The sequence below is a fragment of the Sapajus apella genome, unplaced genomic scaffold (genome assembly GCF_009761245.1).
Source record: "Sapajus apella isolate SASKATOON/1434 unplaced genomic scaffold, GSC_monkey_1.0 scaffold159, whole genome shotgun sequence".
Taxonomy (NCBI): Eukaryota; Metazoa; Chordata; class Mammalia; order Primates; family Cebidae; genus Sapajus; species Sapajus apella.
In genome coordinates this window covers 1,829,480-1,851,583 of record NW_022437099.1, presented here as the reverse complement: position 1 = coordinate 1,851,583, position 22,104 = coordinate 1,829,480, and the positions used below count along the sequence as shown (strand labels likewise).

Genomic DNA, 22,104 nt, shown 5'->3' with positions numbered 1-22,104 from the left:
GCTGGGATTACAGAGGTGAACCATTGTGCATTGTAATCTAACCTAACTGGAGAACTACACCTTTATTTATTTTTTCTTTTTCTTTTTTTTTAAATTTATTTTTACAGTACTTTGAGTTGCTGTTTAAGAGAACTACACCTTTAATTGCCTCAACCAAGCTGAATGCATCTAAGCATGACTGTCTATGAAAAACAAGTTCAAATAAAATTCTTAAATGATGGCATTTTTACATATCGTGCTGTGGTTAAGGTCCAAAATCTGAAAGATTTTCATTCTAGCTGTAGCTGTTCTATGACAAATAAGGATAATTTTCAACAGCATTATCTTAGTGACCAAGTCATCACCTTCCTTCCTCCTCTCCTCTCCCCTCCCCTCCTCTCCTGTTCTCTCCCTGGAGTCTCCTTCTGTCACCCAGGATGGATCAGGGACACCTCCAAAGGTCAAATAGGGTGGAAACAACCTCCCTTCCTCCCTCCCTTTCTTCCTTCCTTCCTTCTGATGGAGTCTCCTTCTGTTGCCCAAGTTGGAGTGCAGTGGTGCAGTTTCAGCTCACTGCAGTCTCCACTGGATCAGGGACACCTTCAGAGGTCAAATAGGGTGGATCGATCCTCCCTCCCTCCCTTTCTTCCTCCCTCCCTCCTTCCTTCCCTCCCTTCCTCCCTCCCTCCTTCCTTCCTTCTCTTCCTTCCTCCCACCTTCCTTCCCTCCCTCCCTCCTTCCCTCCTTGCTTTCGATGGAGTCTCCTTCTGTCGTCCAGGCTAGAGTGCAGTGGTGTAATCTCAGCTCACTGCAACCTGCACCTTCCAGGTTTAAGCGATTCTCCTGCTTCAGCCTGCAGAATAGCTGGGACTACAGGCAGGTGCCACCATGCCCAGCTCATTTTTGTATTTTTAGTAGAGACGGGGTTTCACCATGTTGGCCTGGCTGGTCTCGAACTCCTGACCTCAGGTGATCTGGGCCTTAACCTTCCAAGTGCTGGGATTACAGGTGTGATCCGCCACAGCCCGCCTAGGCTGGATTTTTGAATCTGAGGGCTTCAAATCATAGTGGTTTGAAACCAGCCTGTCCAACATGGTGAAACCCCTGGCTCTACTGAAAATACAAAAAAATTGGCTGGGCGTGGTGGTGCACACCTGTGATCCCAGCTACTTGGGAGGCTGAGGCAGGAGAATAGCCTAGTGGATGCATTGTGGCCAGGGCTGGGGGGTTTTAGGTTGGAAAACTAACCTGCACATGTACTCCTGAACCTGAGTGTGCGTGCGTGCGTGCGTGCGTGCGTGCGTGTGGCATTGTGGCCAGGGCTGGGGGGTTTTAGGTTGGAAAACTAACCTGCACATGTACTCCTGAACCTGAGTGTGCGTGCGTGCGTGCGTGCGTGCGTGCGTGTGGCATTGTGGCCAGGGCTGGGGGGTTTTAGGTTGGAAAACTAACCTGCACATGTACTCCTGAACCTGAGTGTGCGTGCGTGCGTGCGTGCGTGCGTGCCTGTGTGTGTTTTAAGAAAACATTTCAGGCCAGGCACGGAGGCTCACGCCTGTAATCCTAGCACTTTGGGAGGCCGAGGTGGGTGGATCACCTGAGGTCAGGAGTTCAAGACCAGCCTGGCCATCATGGTGAAACCCCACGTTTATTTAAAAAAAAAAAAAAAAAAAAAAAAAAAGAGAAAGAAAGAAAAAAAGAAAACACTTCAGTTGTAAATTCTAAGAGGAATTTCTGTTAGGTTGAATTCACTTTGCACTTTGGAATCTCGCTGGCATCTTCCGTTTTTTTGTGGCTTAACGGTTGACCAATAGGTTCAGTTCAGTTCTCATTGATACAGGTCTTGAAAATGCTTTTTTTTTCTGGAAAACAAATGACCAAAGTCATTACTGTACCCGCGAAAGGTAAATATATTTCGATTAGTTTCTGCAGACACCTGATTCTTATTCTGACACCAGTCTTGGCGTGAGACGTGAGCGCCAAGACCCTTCTGGGGCAGCTGAGAGACAGGCCAGGGTACACTTTGGCGTCGCTGAAACCCCGCCGCCGGACGACGAGCCCACAAGGGCGCATGCGCCGGGCGTGCGCCCGCGCCGGACACGCCCAGCAATTCCAGTCTGAAAAAGAAAGGGGCGGAGTCGGCTCCAGGCCCCGCCTCCTATTAAGGTGCGCTCTTGGCCCGGGCTGGTTTTCCGCTTGGCGAGGGGTTACTTCCGGGTCGGACCCCGCTAGCTGCGGGAGCTGAGTGTGGCAGTACTGGGCGGGCCAGCCGGGTGGGCTGCGGCCCGCGCGCTGCCGGCGATGCAGGGGGACAGCTCCGGGGCCCGCGAGCGCGAAGAGGAGGGCGAAGGGGCAGGGGCTTTGGCTGCGCCGCCGGCTATTGACTTTCCCGCCGAGGGCCCGGACCCCAAATATGATGGTGAGGGACCGGAATGCGGCGTCGCCGCTCTGCTGTCTCCGTCCACCTGCGTTTCTGGGCGGTCCAGGGGGGGCCCCGAGGTTTGCGTCAAGACCTGGGCAAATTTGGCTGCCTCCGGGCTTGAACCGGGGAGCCAGCCGGGGGTGGGGCGGCGGGCGGGCCATCAGGGTAAGGTAAATATTTATTGAAAAAAACGTCTGCTTCTCGCTCCTTTGACTACATTTCTGTTCCTTTGTTTTCTCTCTGGGAACTGAGGCCTTCGGATGGCTGGGGTCATCCCTGAGGCCACCGTCCTGCCCCCAAACCTTGTGTTTTTGTCATTTATTGAGAACGATCTCCGTTCATTAATGCAATGAGACTTCGCAAACTGTGCTGAATAGTTTGCGTTGAGAGTTGTAATTTGTAGCTTTTGTTTTTTGCTTCATTGATGGGAGAACTAAAGATTTCTCATAGTGAGGCAGCATGGAAATAAATCAGCTTCTTTGGTTTAAAGAATAAAAAGGCCCAAGGTTTTTTGTTTTTTTTGAGACATCGTGCCCTGTCACCCAGTCTGGAGTGCAGTGGCACAATCATAGCTCACTGCAGCCTCCAACTCCTGGGCTCAAGTAATCCTCCAGTCTCAGCATCCCGAGTACTGGGACCACAGGTGCACACCACCATGCCGGGCTAATGTTTTGATTTTTTTTTGTAGAGATGGGGTCTTGCTGTGTTCCTCAGGCTGGTCTGGAAGGCCTGGCCTCAATCTCTTCTCCCGCCTTGGCCTCCCAAAGTGCTGGAATTACAGATGTGAGCCACCACTCCCAGCGCCCAAGTTTTCTTGAGGCGTTTGGTTACTAGGAGAAGTAGCATAGCTAAGTTACTTAGCCTAGAGTAGGAGATGCTTAAAACATTGACTGTAACTAGGTAAAAGTGTCCATAATTTTGATGAAAGTGAAATAGAGTCTTTAGTTGCTGCCAGGTGTTTTGGCAATATTAAAAATCGTGCTATCAAGAATGAATACATTGGCTGATCAGGGTGGCTCCTGCCTGCAATCCCAGGATTTTGGGAGGCTAAGGCAGGTGGATCACCTGAGGTCAGGAGTTCAATACCAGCCTGGTCAACGTGATGAAACCCTGTCTCTACTAAAAATACAAAAATTAGCCGGGTGTGGTGGCAGGCGCCTGTAATCCCAGCTACTTACTTGCAAGGCTGAGGCAGGAGAATCACTTGAACCCAGGAGACGGAGGTTGCAGTGAGCCGATATCACACCACTACACTCCAGCCTGGGAAACAGGAAGACTAAATAAAAAAAAAAAAAAAAAGAATACATTGATTCAGGGATTTTTTTTTGTTTGTTTTTTAATGGAATGCTTCAGGAATTTGTGTTTCATCCTTGTGCAGGAGCCACACCAGTCTTCTCTGTATTATGCCAGTTTTTAGTATATGTGCTGCTGCATTGAGCATGATTCAGGGAGGCTTTAACTATATGGTAGTTCCTATAGAATGAGAATACACATTGATTTGAAGCATAAAACAAAACAAATATGTTGCAGTTGATTTAAAGGTGCAAATTGTTCCCGTAAGAGAAAGCATATGAGAAAAAATAAACGTGCAAACTAAGTTGAAATGGTTTTGATTGATTCAAATGGAATAAATACATGGAAATGTTGTTGCACTTTTAGCCTTAACACAACCTATAATTTTTTTTTTTTTGAGATGGAGTCTCACTCTGTTGCCCAGGCTGGAGTACAGTGGCATGATCTCAACCTACTACAGCCTCCACCTCCCAGGTTCCACCTGTTCTCCTGCCTCAGCCTCCGGAGTAGCTGGGATTACAGGCATGTGCCATCATGCCTGGCTAATTTTTTTTTTTTGTATTTTTAGTAGAGATGGGATTTCACCACGTTGGTCAGGCTGGTCTCGAACTCCTGACCTCGTGATCTGCCGTGCCTGGCCTATTTATTTATTTATTTATTTAAAGAGATGGGATTTTGTTTTGTTGCCCAGTCTGATCTTAAACTCCTGGGCTCAACAGATCCTCCTGCCTCAGCTTCCCAAAGTGCTAGGATTATAGGCATGAGCCACTGTGCCCAGTCAAGCCTATAATTTTTGACCGTAAAGAGAAGCAAGAGCAGAGTGTGGTGGTAATTCAAATAGAAAAAAAGTTACAGGGTGTGGTGGCTCACACCTGTAATCGCAGCACTTTGGGAGGCTGAGGTGGGCAGATCACCTGAGGTCGGGAGTTTGAGACCAGCCTGACCAACATGGAGAAACCCCATCTCTACTAAAAATACAAAATTAGCCCAGCATGGTGGTGCATGCCTGTAATCCCAGCTACTCATGAGGCTGAGGCAGCAGAATCGCTAGAACCTGGGAGGCGGAGGTTGTGGTGAGCCAAGATCACGCCATTGCACTCCAGCCTGGGCAAAAAGAACGAAACTTCATCTCATAAAAAGAAAAACAAAAAAATTTTAACAATGATTTTTTTAGTGGACAAACAACTTTTCCCCCACATGTAAGGTGGTATATGATAGCTTAATAATACGGAAAGTGTTATGTCATAGGAAAAGTCCCAACTGTAAACATGCAAGTGTGCCATTTCTGTAACATTGTGATAAGGGTTTCTGCAAACTAAAGATTATTCTTGAAGGGAGTGATCTTAGATAAGCTTTTAAAATTTTTCCTTTCCTGGGTTACCGATAATACTGTTGTGCTGATGCATGGCCTTTTCTCCCAGAATGTCCAGACACAGTTTGTGTTTAAAAAATTTTTTTAGAGATAGAATCTCGCTCTGTCACCCAGTGCAGTGTGTGATCAGAGCTCAGTGCAGCCTTGTTTTCTCAGGCTCAACCTATCTTCACTTCTCAGCCTCCCAAGTAGCTGGGTCTACAGTTGCGTGCAACCATGCCCAGCGAATTTTCTGTATTTTTTCTTTGTAGAGACAGGGTCTCAGTATGTTACCCAGGCTGGTTTTGGACTCCTGGGCTCAAGCAATTCTCATGCCTTGCCTTTTCAAAGTGCTGGGATTACAGGCATGAGTCACCACCCCTGGCCCCTTTTCTTTTTTTTTCTTTTTCTTTTTTTTTTTTTTAAATTTTAGAACACTAGAATTCCACCTGATCATTTTTCACTAGATGTAAAAATGGAATAGCTAAAAAATAGGTAGTCCGTATGATTTGAATAAGTCATTCTGCCGGTTAATGGCAGAGTCAGAAAATTCAAAACCTAAATGTAACTTTAACATTTTTGCCAGTTTATTAAATGGAGTTTGGTTCTGTCACCCAGGCTGGGCTGCAGTGGTGCAATCTCTGCATAATGAAACCTCCACCTCATGGGTTCAAGGAAGTCTCCTGCCTCAGGCTCCTGAGTAGCTGGGGTCACAGGTGCATGCCACCATGCCCAGCTAATTTTTGTACTTTTAGTAGAGACGAATTTCACCATGTTGTCCAGGCTTGTCTTGAACTCCTGACCTCAGATGATCCGCCTGCCTTGGCCTCTCAAAGTGCTGGAATTACAAGTGTGAGCCACTGCGCCCAGTTTTTTTTTTTTTTTTTTTTTTTTTTTTTTTTTTAACCTGTTTAATAATGTCTTAAACAGTAAGAGAGAATTTAGGACCTTCAGCCTTGGTGCCAACTCGTCTGTCTGCCTGGTCTCAAACAGTGCAGAGGACGGGCTTGGGTGTCAGTCTGATCTGCCTGGTTCACTGGTTCCTCAGTCTCTCTGAAATCAGTGTTTTCATCTGTAAAATGGGATGAACACTTACCTTATATTAATTTGTGAGGATTGAAGGAGATTGCATATGTATATCATACATAGTAGCACATGCTCATTGAGAAAAGTTTCAATTTTTCCTATCTTTTCTTCTCTCCTCTGCCCAACTCCCTCCCTCCCTCCCTTCTTTCCTTCCCCTCCTTTCCTTCCTTTCCTTCCTTTTCTTTCTTTTTTATGGAGTTTTGCTCTTGTTGCCCAGGCTGGAGTACAATGGCGTGATCTTTGCTCACTGCAACCTCTACCTTCTGAGTTCAAGTGATTCTCCTGCCTCAGCCTCCCGAGTAGCTGGGATTACAGGCATGTGCCACCATGCCCAGCTAATTTTGTATTTTTAGTAGAGACAGGGTTGGTCAGGCTGGTCTTGAATTCCCGACGTTAGGTGATCCACCCTCCTCGGCTTCCCAAAGTGCTGGAATTACAGGCGTGAGCCACTGTACCTGGCCCCAGTTAACTTCTTTCTTTGTGCCTGGGTCTTCTCAAAGGAAGGAAGCTATTCTAGTCCCACTTCCTTGCATATTTATTTATTTCTACCGTTAGACCCATCAGAAAACTGTTTCTCCTCTGTCTCATGGCATCTTTCTGCTGATCCTCCAGCTTCCAGGATTTAACTCCAGAGTCACTTCCAGAAAGCCTTTCTTGATTAACCCAACTCAGCATAACTGTTCTTGTGGTTTTTGTGTGCTTACATTTAAATAGTTTGTGTTTCATTAATTAGAGTATACTCTAAAAATTAAAACAATTAAACTGATGGAAATAGAGTAGAATGATGGTCACCAGAGTCTGGGAAAGATAGTGAGGGGGTAGGGGAGGATGGTTAATGGGTACAAAAATACAGTTAGAATGCATCGGATCTATTATTTGATAGCACAGCAGGGTGACTACAGTCAACAATAATTTACTGTACATTTAAAAATAAAAAGACGGCCGGGCACAGTGGCTCACACCTGTAATCCCAGCACTTTGGGAGCCAGAGATGGGTGGATCACTTGAGGTCAGGAGTTTGAGACCAGCCTGACCAGCATAGTAAAACCCTGTTTTGTCATTATGAGACAGGTTTACCATTAATTTAAATGTACTTTCTTTTTTAATTTTTAGAATCTGATGTTCCAGCAGAACTCCAGGTGTTAAAAGAACCTCTACAACAGCCAACCTTTCCTTTTGCAGTTGCCAACCAACTCTTGCTTGTTTCTTTGCTGGAGCACTTGAGCCATGTGCATGAACCAAACCCGCTTCGTTCAAGACAGGTGTTTAAGTGTAAGTAAGAAGGGTATATTAATCTTGCTAAATAAAGCTTGTGAAGTCTGGGCTCTGTGACTCAGGCCTGTAATCCCAGCACTTTGGGAGGCCGAGGTGGGTGGATCTCCTGAGGTCAGGAGCTTGAGATCAGCCTGGCCAACATGGTGAAACCCCATCTCTACTTAAAATACAGAAATTAGCTGAGTGTGTGGCAGGTGCCTATAATCCCAGCTACTTGGGAGGCTGGGGCAGGAAAATCTCTTGAACTGGGAGGTGGATGTTGCAGTGAGCTGAGATCATGCCACTGCACTCCAGCCTGGGTGACTGAGTGAGATGCTGTCTCAAAAATAAATAAATAAATAAATAAATAAAGTAAGCTTGTAAAAAAGAAAAAAAGACTATGCTGCCGTCCTCACTTATTTGTGGGAGCTAAAAATTAAAACAATTAAACTAATAGAGATAGAGTAGAATGATGGTCACCAGAGTCTGGGAAAGATAGTGGGGGTGGGGTAGGGGAGGATGGTTAATGGGTACAAAAATACAGTTAGAATGAATCAGATCTATTATTTGATAGCACAGCAGGGTGACTACAGTCAACAATAATTTACTATACATTTAAAAATAAAAAGACGGCCGGGCACAGTGGCTCACACCTGTAATCCCCGTACTTTGGGAGGCCGAGACGGGTAGATCACTTAAGGTCAGGAGTTCGAGAGCAGCCTGACCAACATGGTGAAACCCCGTCTGTACTAAAAGAATACAAATTTAGCTGGGCATGATGGCGCACACCTGTAATCTCAGCTACTTGGGAGGCCGAGGTAGGAGAATGGCTTGAACCCAGGAGTTGGAGGTTTCGGTAAGCTGAGATCATGCCACTGCACTCCAGCCTAGGCAACGAGCAAAATTCCGTCTCAAAAGAAAAGAAAAAGAAAAAAAGTATATTTGGATTGTTTGTAATACAAGGAAAGGATAAATGCTTTAGATGATGGATACCCCATTTATCCTGATGTGATTATTACACATCACATGAGTGTATCAAAATACCTCATGTACCCCCATAAATATATACACCTACTATGTACTCACAGAATACAAAATTAATAAAAGTATGTTGTTTAATGCTATGAGTCTGAAAAGCAGCTGGTATACAAAAATTGGAGTGAAATAAATATGAATGATGTCCCCACTTCAGTTCAGCTTATATTTTCCTTTGAGTAATTCCTTATGAATATGATCACTGTGAATCCCATAATTGCATAAAATTGAATAAATGAAAGATAGTTCTTTTGCATCTATAATATGATAATGCATACAATTTTTTTTTTCTTTAAGATGGAGTCTTGCTGTGTTGCCCAGAATGGAGTGCAGTAGTGCCATCTCTGCTCGTTGCAACCTCTGCCTCCTGGGTTCAAGTGATTCTCCTTCCTCAGCCTCCTGAGTAGCTGGGATTACAGGCACACGCCACCATGCCTGGCTAATTTTTGTATTTTTAGTAGAGATGGGGCTTCACCATGTTGGTCAGGCTGTCTTAAACTGCTGACCTGGTGATCTACATGTCTTGGCCTCCCAAAGTTCTGGGATTACAGATGTGAGCTACCGCGCCTGGAAAATTCATAGAATTTTTGAAGATCTGTTGTATAGCTGGTGAGCAGGTAAAAGAAAATCACGTGAACTCACTCTGAACCAGTTCTTGACCAGAGAACTGAAGTCAGCCACACATTGTGTTGTTGAAAATGTTTATTTTTATACCTGCTGTAGGGTATTTATATGACAAACTTGAGCACAAAAGTGAGTAGAAATATAGGTTATGATGTTTATGGTTTAGCTTATTGACTGAGACCATTGTGGCCTCTTTAATACTTCTGGCCACAAGTTGGGCATGGTGGCGTGTGCCTGTAATCCCAGCGACTCGGGAGGCTGAAGTGAGAGGATTACTCGAACCTAGGAGTTTAAGGCTGCAGTGTGCTGTGATCACGCCTGTGAGTAGCCACTACACTCCAGCCTGGGTGACATAGCAACACTCTGCCTCTAGAGAAAAAAAAAAAAAGAATAGTTCAAGCCAGAGATTCTGAGGTTCTCTTTTTTTTTTTTTTTTTTTTTTTTTTTTTTGGAGACAGTCTCCCTCTGTCGCCCAGCCTGGAGTACAGTGGTGTGATCTCAGCTCACTGCAACCTCCGCCTCCTGGGTTCAAGCAATTCTTCCGCCTCAGGCTCCTGAGTAGCTGGGATTACAGGCGCGCATCTGGCTAATTTTTCTAATTTTTTGTTTCCTTAGTGGAGAAGGGATTTCATCGTGTTGGTCAGGCTGGTCTGTGTCTCCTGACCTCGTGATCCACCAACTTCAGCCTCCAAAGTACTGGGATTACAGGTGTGAGTCACTGTGCTCAGCCCTCTGAGGTTCTTTTTTACTCAAAGTCTCAAATTTATAGGTACTTTTATGTGGTCTTAAAACTGAATTTGTTTTTAGTTAAAGATACATTATCATTTTGATAAACTTGATGGGACATGAAAAATGGTACAAATATCTGTACATTGTACATTTACTATTTCTTGAATAAAGCAAATATTATGCTCTGCATTCCAAGCAGTGGCATATTTGGTGGGAGGTGGGTGAACAGAAGGAAGTGTGTTCCTTAGGTTCTGAAGTGTTGGTGCCTGGGGATTATTGTATTAGTCCCATCAAATAGAGAAGCAGATTAGAATAACTTTAATACCATAATCTTGCTCATCATTAAAGAAATCCTGTGACTTTTACTGATTTTAAGATAATTTTGAATTCCTCATATATAGCCTTTAGATGACTGAATTTTAAAACAAGTTTATTTAAATAAATATTTTTTATGTGATTAGTGAGTTGATAATCTCCATTTGGAGAGTTTTTTTTTTTAAGCAACAAATTTGGCTTTCATAAATGTAGACTTTTTGATGCAGAAAGAATATTTTCAGCCAGTCATGGTGGCTCACGCCTGTAATCCCAGCACTTTGGGAGGCCAAGGTGGGTGGATTACTTCGGGTCAGGATTTTGAGACCAGCCTGGCCAACATGGTGAAACCCCATCTCTACTAAAAAACACAAAAATTAGCCAGGCATGGTGGCAGGCACCTGTAATCCCAGCTACTTCGGAGGCTGAGGCATAAGAATGACTTGAACCCAGGAGGTGGAGGTTGCAGTGAGCCAAGATGGCAACACTGCACTCCAGCCTGGCTGTTAGGATGAGACTGTGCCTCAAAAAAAAAAAAAAAAGAAAACATTAGCTGGGCATGGTGATGGGTGCCTGTAATCCCAGCTACTCAGGAGGCTGAGGCAGGAAAATCGCTTGAACTCAGGAGGTGGAGGTTGCAGTGAGCTGAGATCAAGCCATTGCCCTCCAGCCTGGGCAACAAAGTGAGACTCTGGCTTAAAAAAAAAAGCACATCCTCTATGATATCTGTATTTGTTGAATGAGTAGGAGCCAAGGCACCATTATGGAAACTTCTTTTTCTAAGGAGCTTGGTATTTGGTTTACACATATATGTAACATGCGCTCTTTGAATGTTGCTTAAAGTTATTTCATGATGATAAATGGTCCCATTGTTGTGAGTCATCATCATATGTTTGCACTCTTGCCCTTATTCTTCTCTTACTGCCTATCAGCAAAGGGTAACGTTTGGAATGTTAGAAGACTTTGTTTACTTTTTTTTTTTTTTTTTGCCCTTTTTTCAGAAACAGCTTATTAGTACTTTACTGACTAGGCTTGGTAAACAAATGACTAAACAGAATAAGAGAAGTAATTATAGTTGTGCTTTTCAGTCAGTGAGTGCACTAGTTGCTCCTTCTCTTTTAGGGAATCATTCCCCAAGTTTCTTCATTAAAAAAAAAAAATTCTTTAAGAGTTGGGTGTGGTGGCTCACGCCTATAGTCAAAGCACTTTGGGAGGCCTAGGTGGGCAGATCACTTCAGGTCAGGAATTCTAGACCAGCCTGCCAACATGGTGAAACCCTGTCTCTACTACAAATATAAAAATCAGCTGGGCATGGTGGCACAAGCCTGTAATCCCAGCCACTTAGGAGGTTGAGGCCAGAGAATCGCTTGAACCTGGGAGGTGGAGGTTACAGTGAGCTGAGACTCTGTCTCAAAAAAAAAAAAAAATTCTTTAAGGTATTCTAGAGAACATTCTCCTAGTTTATTGTGTTTATAAATATAGCATTTTTCCTATTGAGGTTTTTGTGTATATTGCTATTATTACACTTTATTCTCTGTGTATGCTTTAAAATTGCCATTTTATTAAAGATGTTTCTAATAATAGTTTTTCATGTTCTTTTTTTAGTACTTTGCCAGACCTTTATCAAAATGGGGCTGCTGTCTTCTTTCACTTGTAGTGACGAGTTTAGCTCATTGAGACTACATCACAACAGAGCTATTACTCACTTAATGAGGTCTGCTAAAGAGAGAGTTCGTCAGGTAAGCCCTAAGAAACATACTTTGGGTGTGATAGAAATATACTTTAGTTTCAAGAGAACGGTATTTTCAAGCACTATGAAATTCTGAGGGCCAGGCGTAGTGGCTCATGCCTATAATCCAGCACTTTAGGAGGCTGAGGTGGGGGGATCGTTTGAGGCCAGGAGTTCTAGGCTGCAGTGAGCCATGATTGTGCCACTGTACTCCAGCCTGAGTGACAGAGTGAGAGTGAGAACTTGCCTTAAAAAAAAAAAATAGAGGAGAGGCAAGGTAGAGGGGACAGATGGACTGGGATCTTGAGACCATTTTAATTTATGGGTTTTTGTTTTGTTTTGTTTTTTGAGACAGAGTCTCTCTCTCTGTTGCCCAGGCTATAGTGCAGTGGCAAAATCTTGGCTCACTGCAAACTTCGCCTCCCAGGTTCAAGTGATTCTCCTGCCTCAGCCTTCCAAGTAGCTGGGATTACAGGCACATGTCACCACGCCCAGCTAATTTTTGTATTTTTAGTAGAAAAGGGGTTTCATCATATTGGCCAGGCTCGTCTCAAACTCCTGACCTCGTGATGTGCCTGCCTCGGCCTCCCAAAGTGCTGGGATTACAGGCATGAGCCACTGCTCCCAGCCTAATTTCTGTTTTTTGCTTAGTAAGATGGGAGGTGGTGCAGGATTTTGATCAAAGGAGTGACACAATCTGACTTAGATTTTAGGGGGGTCCCACCAGCTGTGGTGTTGAGAATGGACTGAGGGGGCACAGGCAGAAGCAGGGGGCCAGGTGCCACCATACACACAAGAGAGGTGGGGCAGACAGGAGGGGTGGGCAGCTCCCGCATGGATTTTGAAGGTGATGTCAGTCTTGTCTGCTTCCTGGTAAATTCTTAGCTTTGAAATATTGTCAGTTGTAAACTCTTAAGTAATAGTGACAAAGCCAGTGGTTTTAAAAATGTTGTTTGTGCACTGGGGCTGTTAATGTGATGTTGAATTTTGATAGATTCTTTATTCCATGCAAGTTTTCCAAATGCTTTTTAAAAACATTTTTTTAATTGTAGGATCCTTGTGAGGATATTTCTCATATCCAGAAAATCAGGTATGTGTTAAAACTTGATTATGCAGATTACTGAAAAGAGATCAAAATGAAGAAAATACTGGTTTTGAGGTCAAAACATATTGTTAGTGTTGTTGATGAACATTAAAAACTTTATTTTCAGCAATTAAGTACTGCTCCAAGATTTGCTTTGCTTCTTATTCCCTCCTCTTTGATCCTCTGCCTCCCTTCCATTAATGGTGGATTCCATGGGCACACTTTTGGTTTTTTTTTTGAGACAGGAATCTCACTCTTTTGCCCAGGCTGGAGTGCAGTGGTGCAGTCTCAGCTTACTGCAGCCTCCACCTCCTGGGTTCAAGCAATTCTCTGCCTCAGCCTCCAGAGTAGCTGGGATTACAGGCGTCTGTCACCACGCCCAGCTAATTTTTTTATATTTTTAGTCTTGGCCAGGCTGGTCTTGAACTCCTGACCTTGTGATCCACCCATCTCAGCCTTCCACAGTGCTGGGATTACAGGTGTGAGCCACTGCGCCCAGTGGGCACACTCTTAATTCACATTCCTGATACCCGGTCTGTTAGGAGACCATTGAATTTTGGCTAGTTTAAATACTAGTTTAAAATCTAGCTGGTATGACCTAAGTATTCATCCGGTCATGAATACATAAACATGTGGTCTATCCCTGCAAGAAAGTGTTATTCAGCTATTGAAAGGAATGAGACCAGGCACAGTAGCTCACACCTGTAATCCCAGCACTTTGGGAGGTTGAGGCACGCGGATCACGAGGTCAGGAAATTGAGAACATCCTGGCTAACATGGTGAAACCCTGTTTCTACTAAAAATACAAAAAATTAGCTGGGCATAGTGGCACATGCCTGTAGTCCCAGCTACTCGGGAGGCTGAGGCCGGAAAATCACTTGAACCCGGGAGATGGAGATTGCAGCGAGCCAAGATCATGCCACTGCCCTCCAGCCTGGGCAACAGAACGGGAGACTCTGTCTCCAAAAAAAAAAAAAAAAAAAAAGGAATGAAGTACTGATTCACACCGCAGTATGGATGAACCTTGAAAACATCCTAAGTAAAAGCAGTCAGTCACAAAAGGCCACATATTGTGTGGTTTCATTTATATGAAATGTCCAGAGTAGGTGAATCCATAGAGAGGTAAATAGTGGTTTTCAGGGAGTGGGGTAAGGGAATGATGAGGGGTGAAAGCCAATGGATACAGGGTTTATTTTGGGGGTGATGAAAATATTCTGAAATTAGATAGTTGTGATGGTTGTACATCTCTGTGTACTAAAAACCACTGAATTGTACACTTGGGAGAGGTGAATTTGATAGTATGTGAATTAGATCTTGACAAAAATAAAGCACTCTACATTAAAAAAAAAATTTTAACTGGTCTGCATCATTAAGAAATTCAAGTAGCTGCGTGTGGTGGTGCATGCCTGTAGTCTCAGCTCCTTGGGAGCCTGAGGTAAGAGGAGTGGTTGAGCTCAAAAGTCTTGGGCTGTAGTGCACTATGCCGGTCTGGTATCTGCAGTAAGCTTGACATCAGCATGGTGACCTTGACCTCCCAGGAGCAAGGGACCACCAGGTTCCCTAAGGAGGAGTGAACTAGCCAGCTTGGAAACAGAGCCGGCCAGTATCTCGTGCTGCTCAGTAGCAGAATCACACCTGTGAAGAGCCACTGCTATCTAGGCTGGGAAACATAGCAAGACTCTTTCTTAGAAGAAAAAGAAATAAAAAAGAAATTTCAGTAAATTTATTACTGAGCTTAGCTAGCTAACCAACTGCTGGCTGTTAGTGATTCTTAGGATTTCTGCTGTACAACATTGATAATAATTTCTACTTGGAGTACTAGTGACTGGTAAAACACTTGAAAGAAGTGTCGTAACCCCCTTGCTGTTTTTATTACACTTTTGATCTGCTGAGCCATGTTTTCTTCATAGGGTTGAAAAATTTCATTTAATCCCATCCTTTCCAAATCAGCACGACTTGTTATAAATGAGGTTTGTGAGGTTAGTAATCCAGTGAGCGTGAAGTATCCTAGAACATTTTGATTCTCTTGTGTTTTAATATTGATTATTTGTATTTAACTTTTAGATCAAGGGAAGTAGCCTTTGAAGCACAAACTTCACGTTACTTAAATGAATTTGAAGAACTTGCCATCTTAGGAAAAGGTGGATACGGAAGAGTATACAAGGTTGTCTTCCACATACTTGTTTTGACCTACTACCCTAAATAATTGTATTTTCAGACATTGTTTTCATTATTTATTTATTCATTCATTCATTCATTCATTCATTCTGAGACAGTCTCGCTCTGTCGCCAGGCTGGAGTGCAGTGGTGCAATCTCAGCTCATTGCAACCTCTGACTCCCTGGTTCAAGTGATTCTCCATCTTCAGCCTCCTGAGTAGCTGGGATTACAGGCACGCGTTACTACACCAGCTAATTTTTGTATTTTTAGTAGAGACAGGTTTCATCATGTTGACCAGGATGGTCTCGATCTCCTGATCTCATGATCTTCCCGCCTCGGCCTCCTGAAATGCTGGGATTACAGGCATGAGCCATCGTGCCCGGCCTGTTTTCATTATTATTATATGAAGTACTCAAAGGAAAATTCCAAAAAAATCATGTATATTTACTTTTCATTAAGATTTGTCATTTGCAGGAAAGTGGGCAGGTTGTAATTTTTTTCTAACCATGTTGGTTGTTTACATGGATTTTGGAAACTTTGGATTTTTGATCTATAGTTAATTTTAATTAAAAGTGTGTTAGTAAAAAAAGTTGTGCTACTGTGTTTTGAGCTTACACAGACCTTTTGCTAACATTCCCAGCCTGGAGCTTCATAGGAGCTAGACTCCTAACGCTATCTGAAAAGCTCTTAGTCTGGCTGACTTTCCTGATCATAGTAAGGAGACATGTCTCTAGCTATATTTTAACTCTTTGGCTAGTTTGGATTGTCTAAGCTCAGATTAAAATAACTTCTTTTTTCAGTTAAAATTTAATGACACAATATACTTTGTCTTTTCTTCTACTTTTCAGGTCAGGAATAAATTAGATGGTCAGTATTATGCAATTAAAAAAATCCTGATTAAGGGTGCAACTAAAACAGATTGCATGAAGGTATGATTTTTAGAAATTACTTATTTTGAATAATTGTGTATTTAGTTATTTTTGTAAGAGCAATACGTGTATGTGTGTATATTTGGCAAAAGTAGGCGATGTGGATTTCCAGATTACTAGGGATAGGGTTATAGTAAAGTACCAAAACTAAATTATTATTATTATTATTATTATTATTATTATTGAGATGGAGTTTCGCTCTTTCACCCAGGCTGGAGTGAAGTCACATGATCTCAGCTCACTGCAACCACCACCCCTCAGGTTCAAGCGATTCTCTTGTTTCCCAGGTAGCTGGGATTATAGGTGCCTGCCACCACGCCTGGGTAATTTTTTTTTTTTTTTTAAGAGACAGGGTACTGCTATGTTGCCCAGGCTGGGGTGCACTGGCTTTTCACAGGTGACCCCAAGGCTGATCAGCACGGGAGTTTTGACCTGCTCTGTTTCTGACCTGGGCTGGTTCACTCCTCCTTAGGCAACCTGGTGGTCCTCTGCTCCCAGGAGGTCACCATACTGATGCCAAACTTAGTGCGGACACCCGATCAGCATAGCACACTACAGCCCAGAACTCTTGGGCTCAAGCAATCCTCCCACCTTAGCCTCCCAAGTAGCTGGGACTACAGGCATGCGTCACCGTGCCTGGTTAATTTTTACATTTTTAGTAGAGATGGGGTTTTGCCAAGTTGGCCAGGCTGGTCTCAAACTCCTAACCTCAGGTGCTCCACCTGCCTTGGCCTCCCAAAGTGGTAGGATTACAGGAATGAGCCACTGTGACCGCTAAATTATTATTATAATTTTTAAATGTTTTGCTCTCTCACCTGGGCTGGAACCCGTGGTCTCAAGTGATCTTCCAGCCTTGGCTTCCCAAAGTGCTGAGATTGCAGGCCTGCCCCTACATTTCTTTTTTTTTTTTTTTTTTTTTTTTTTTTTTTTTGAGACAGAGTTTTACCCTGTTGCCCAGGCTGGAGTGCAGTGGTGTGATCATGGCTCACTGCTACCTCGACCTCCTGGGCTCAAGCAATCCTCCCACCTCAGCCTCTCAAGTAGCTGGGACTACAGGTGTGTGCCATCACATCCCACTCCTTTTTTTTTTTTTTTGAGACGGAGCTTCGCTCTTGTTACCCAGGCTGGAGTGCAATGGCACGATCTCGGCTCACTGCAACCTCTGCCTCCTGGGTTCAGGCAATTCTCCTGCCTCAACCTCCTGAGTAGCTGGGATTACAGGCACGTGCCACCATGCCCAGCTGATTTTTTGTATTTTTTTAGTAGAGACGGGGTTTCACCATGTTGACCAGGATGGTCTCGATCTCTTGACCTCGTGATCCACCCGCCTCGGCCTCCCAAAGTGCTAGGATTACAGGTTTGAGCCACCGTGCCCGGCCACATCCCACTAATTTTTAAACTTTTTTTTTGAGATGGAGTTTCACTCTTGTTGCCCAGGCTGGAGTGCAATGATGCAATCTTGGCTCACCACAACCTCTGCCCCCCAGGTTCAAGGATTCTCCTGCCTCAGCCTCCCGAGTAGCTGGGGTTACAGACATATGCCACTATGCCTGGCTAATTTTGTATTTTTAGTAAAGATGGGGTTTCTCCATGTTGGCTAGCCTTGTCTCGAACTCTTGACCTCAGATCGTGATCGCCCTGCCTTGGCCTCCCAGAGTGCTGGGATTATAGGCGTGAACCACTGTGCCCGGCCAGTTTTTAAACTTTTTATAGACAGGATCTCACTGTGTTGCCCAGGCTTGTCTTGAATTTCTGGGCCCACTCAACCCTCCAGTCTTGGCCTCCCAAATTGCTAGGATTTCTAGTATAAGCCTCTGTGCCAGGCCTAAATTTTTATTTGATGTAATTTTTTTATAGGCACTTCAGACCACATTTCAGGGTAATTTTTGGGGAAATTAATTTTTTAAAATAAGTAATTGATATATAATATAGCTACTTATGAAAAATCATAAGCCCAATTCCAGTTCCACTTCTCCCTGACATGCTGTGTGGTTCTGGACAAGTTCCCCAGTCCTCTGAGCCACTTCTGTTACCTGAAATACTAGTGACAGTAGTGATTTTACCATTCGGGACTGGGGTAGGAATCAGAAGAGAATGGTGATAAGGGGGCTGTAAAAAGTATACAGTGCTATATAAATATGTTATTTAGTTGCTATAGCAATTGCCATTTGTCCCTCAAAAATATTTCCATTATTTTGACCAGGCGCAGTGGCTCACACCTGTAATCCCAGCACTTTGGGAGGCCGAGGCAGGCAGATCACTTGAGGCCAGGAGTGCGAGACGAGCCTGGCCAACATGGTGAAACCCTGTCTCTACTGAAAACACAAAAATTAGCCGGGTGTGGTGGTGCATACTTGTAGTAATCCCAGCTACTAGAGAGGCTGAGGCACGAGAATCACTTGAACCCAGCAGACAGAGGTTGCAGTGAGCCAAGACTGTACCACCGTACTCCAGCCTGGGCAACGGAGCCAATACTCTGTCTCAAAAAAAAAAAAAAGTTCCATTATTTTAACATAGTTTAAATGTTTGAACTTTGTTTAAAAACACCTCTTGTACAGAGGAGTTTTTTTTGTTCTGTTTTTTGTTTTTTTTCAGATGGAGTCTCACTCTGTAGCCCAAGCTGGAGTGCAGTGACCCAATCTTGGCTCACTGCAACCTTCATGTCGGGGGCTCACGCCATTCTCCTGCCTCAGCCTCCCAAGTAGCTGGCACTTGAGGCGCATTCCACCACACCCAGTTACTTTTTGGATTTTTAGTAGAGGCAGGCTTTTACCATGTTGCCTTGGGTGATCTCAAATTCCTGAACTTAGGTGATCTACCTGCCTTGGCCTCCAGAAGTACTGGGATTATAGGTGTGAGACACCATGCCCAGTCCAGAGGAGTTTTTTAATTTCAGATATTCCTCGTCATATGTTGGGATTATGTCCTGATAAACCCTCCTAAGTTGAAAATATTGTAAGTTGGAAATACATTTTAATATGCATAGCTGACCAAACATTGTATCTTACCCTTCTTACCTTAAATGTGCTCTGAACACTCACATTACTCAATAGTTGGACAGAATCATCTAGCACAAGCCTGTTTTATAATAAAATACCACATATCTCATGTACTGCATTTTGCAAGCTGGGGAAAAGATCAAAAGTTAAAGTATGTCAAAATTGTGATGTCTTCACACCATTGTAAGTCAGGGGCCGTCTGTATTTTGCTCTGGAACAAGAAGTATTTGCCTGCATAAACATTTAACAAGTTATCAGCAAAAGGCAGATCTAATTCTATGTCTTTTTTAGGTCCTACGGGAAGTGAAGGTGCTGGCAGGTCTTCAGCACCCTAATATCGTTGGCTATCACACTGCATGGATAGAACATGTTCATGTGATTCAGCCACGAGGTAAGCTGTTTTTGATGATATGGAGTTGAAGGATTCGCAAACTTCAGCCTGTGGACCAAATCTGGCCTGCCCTTGTTTTTGTACATACCACAAGCTGAGAATTGGTTTTTACATTTTTTATATAGTTAAAATGAAAAGATTTTATGAAAATTATGTGAAATTAATTATTTTTTTTTTTTTTAATTTTTTTGAGACAGTCTTGCTGTGTCTGCCAGGCTGGAGTATAGTGGTATAATCTTGGCTCACTGCCACCTCTGCCTCCTGGGCTTGTGATTCTCCTGCCTCAGCCTCCCAAGTAGCTGGTATTACAGGTTCCTGCCACCACACCTGGCTAATTTTTGTATTTTTAGTAGAGATGGGGTTTCACCATGTTGCCCAGACTGGTCTCAAACTGCTGACCTCAAGTGATCCACCTGCCTTGGTCTCCCAAAGTGCTGGAACTACAGGAATGAACCTCTGTGCCTGGCCCAAAATTTTAATGTCAATAAATTAAGTTTATTAGAACACAGGCACATTCATTTATTTATTGTTTATGGCTGCTTTTTAAATTTAAATTTAATTTTCTTTCAAAAATAGAGATGAGGAGTCTCACTGTATTGTCCAGGCGATTCTTAAATACCTGAGCCCAAGTGATCCTTGAGCCTTGGCCTCCCAAAGAGTTGGGATTACAGGTGTGAGCCACTGGGCCCATGGCTGCTTTTATATCATAACAGAATTGATCAGTTACAGCAGGGTCCCAGAGGGCCCTAAAACCCGAAATATTTACTATCAAGTCCTCTGTAATGTTTGCCAACCCCTAGTATAGTTGTGTGGCTTTGTTTTTAGCTTTCCTAACACATGCCATTTGAATAAACTTTTTGTATTTTGCAAGAAGGTCATGACATTTTTAGACTTGTAGTCTCATTTGATACTATTTGTATATTTTAACTTTGCCTTTGACTACAAATTGAAAAACTGGGCTGTTTGAAGATTTTTGTTGTTTGTTTTTGTTCAGCAGACAGAGCTGCCATTGAGTTGCCATCTCTGGAAGTGCTCTCCGACCAGGAAGAGGACAGGTATGTGAACTGGTGTGTCCCTTTACATGTTAGGACATTACCTCTTGTCACCTGCATTGGGCTGTCTTTTTTTTTTTTTTTTTTTGAGATGTTTTGCTCTGTCGCCCAGGCTGGAGTATAGTGGTGTGATCTTGGCTTACTGCAACCTCCGCCTCCTGGGTTCAAGCAATTCTCCTGCCTCAGCCTCTCAAGTAGCTGGGACTATAGGGACCTGTCACCATGCCCGGCTAATTTTTGTATTTTTAGTAGAGACAGGGTTTCACTGTGTTAGCCAGGATAGTCTTGATCTCCTGACCTTGTGATCCATCTGCCTCGGCCTCCCAAAGTGCTGGGATTATAGGCATGAACATTGTGCCTGGCCTGCATTGGGCTGGTCTTTGCCTTTTGCTACAAGGAGCTCAGGAGGAATATTTTAGACTTTACTTATTTTCATTACAAAATGTTATTTCTTTCTCTCAGATATTTCCTGTCAGTATTTTCTCCCAAGCTGGAGTGTAGTAGCACGATTGTAGTTCACTACAGCTTCAAATACCTTTCTCAAGGGATCCTCCCGCCTCAGCCTCCCGAATAGCTGAGATCTCAGTCTGCACCACCGTGCCTGGCTAATTTTTTAAATTTTTAGTAGTGATGGGGGTCTCACTCTATTGCCTAGTCTTGTCTTGAGCTCCTGTCCTGTCAGTATTTTAAATAAATGTTGCTGTTAGACAAATTTGATGGCATATTTATCAAAAGTTCATCAATAAGATTAATATAGGCTTGAAGGAATAGTTGAGTTACTCTGGATCTTTTTTTACATTGACTGTTTAATTTTCTAAATTTTAATTTTATTTTTAATTACTTCATTTTATATTTTGAGATGGAGTCTTGCTCTGTCGCCCAGGTTGGAGTGCAGTGGCATGATCTCAGCTCACTGCAACCTCTGCCTCCCGGGTTCAAGTGATTCTCCTGCCTCAGCCTACCGAGTAGCTGGGATTACAGGCCTGTACCACCATGCCTGGCTAATTTTTTGTATTTTTAGTAGAGACAGGGGTTTTGCCGTGTTGGCCAGGCTGGTCTGGAACTCCTGAACTCTAGTGATCTGCCTGACCTGGCCTCCCAAAGTTCTGGGATTACAGGCGTGAGCCACTGCACCCGGCCTATTTTTTTTTTTTTTATTGAGACAGGGTCTCGCTCTTTCGCCCAGGCTGGAGTGCAGTGGTATGATCTCAGCTCACTGTAGCCTTCAACTCCTGTATTCAAGCAATCCTTCTACCTCAGCTTCCTGAGTAGCTGGGACTACAGGCATGTGCCACCATGTCTGGCTCGTTTTTATATTTTTTGTAGAGATGGGGTTTTGCCATGTTGCCCAGGCTAGCCTTGAACTCCTGGGCTCAAGTGATCCTCCTGCCTTGGCCTATCAAGTTGTTGGGATTACAGGCATGAGCCACTGTGCCAGACCCATACTTTGACTTTTTTTTTTTTTTTTTTTGGAGATGGAGTCTCACTTACTCTGTCACCCAGGCTCGAGTACAGTGGCACAATCTCGGGTCACTGCAGTCTCCACCTCCTGGGTTCAAGTCATTCTCCTGCCTCAACTTCCCCAGTAGCTGGGAATATAGGTGTGTGCCACCACGCCTGGCTGATTTTTGTATTTTTAGTTGAGATGGGGTTTCACCATGTTGGCTAGGCTGGTC

The 22,104-nt window shown here is 43.7% G+C and overlaps 1 protein-coding gene and 1 non-coding gene across 6 annotated transcripts in view; one reads left to right on the top strand and one right to left on the bottom strand.

Annotated features, from left to right (window-relative positions):
• The first annotated feature begins 2,138 nt into the window (after positions 1–2,138).
• The window catches only part of EIF2AK1 (eukaryotic translation initiation factor 2 alpha kinase 1), a 40,691-nt gene continuing 20,725 nt past the window's right edge, over positions 2,139–22,104 (top strand). For 2 of the 5 annotated variants that reach the window (XM_032266503.1, XM_032266500.1), the window contains exons 1-8: positions 2,139–2,398; positions 7,245–7,403; positions 11,691–11,824; positions 12,867–12,904; positions 14,963–15,062; positions 15,906–15,986; positions 19,277–19,376; positions 20,371–20,431. In XM_032266503.1, the coding sequence (XP_032122394.1) occupies positions 2,281–2,398; positions 7,245–7,403; positions 11,691–11,824; positions 12,867–12,904; positions 14,963–15,062; positions 15,906–15,986; positions 19,277–19,376; positions 20,371–20,431 (791 nt within the window). In that variant the 5' untranslated portion in view covers positions 2,139–2,280. Of the gene's footprint in view, positions 2,572–7,244; positions 7,404–11,690; positions 11,825–12,866; positions 12,905–14,962; positions 15,063–15,905; positions 15,987–19,276; positions 19,377–20,370; positions 20,432–22,104 lie in introns of all 5 variants that reach the window. The other 3 variants (XM_032266501.1, XM_032266504.1, XM_032266502.1) reach the window with 3 other exon arrangements.
• On the bottom strand, positions 3,735–3,842 carry LOC116542005. The gene has a single exon (XR_004265037.1). It is a non-coding gene; the product is annotated as a U6 spliceosomal RNA (small nuclear RNA).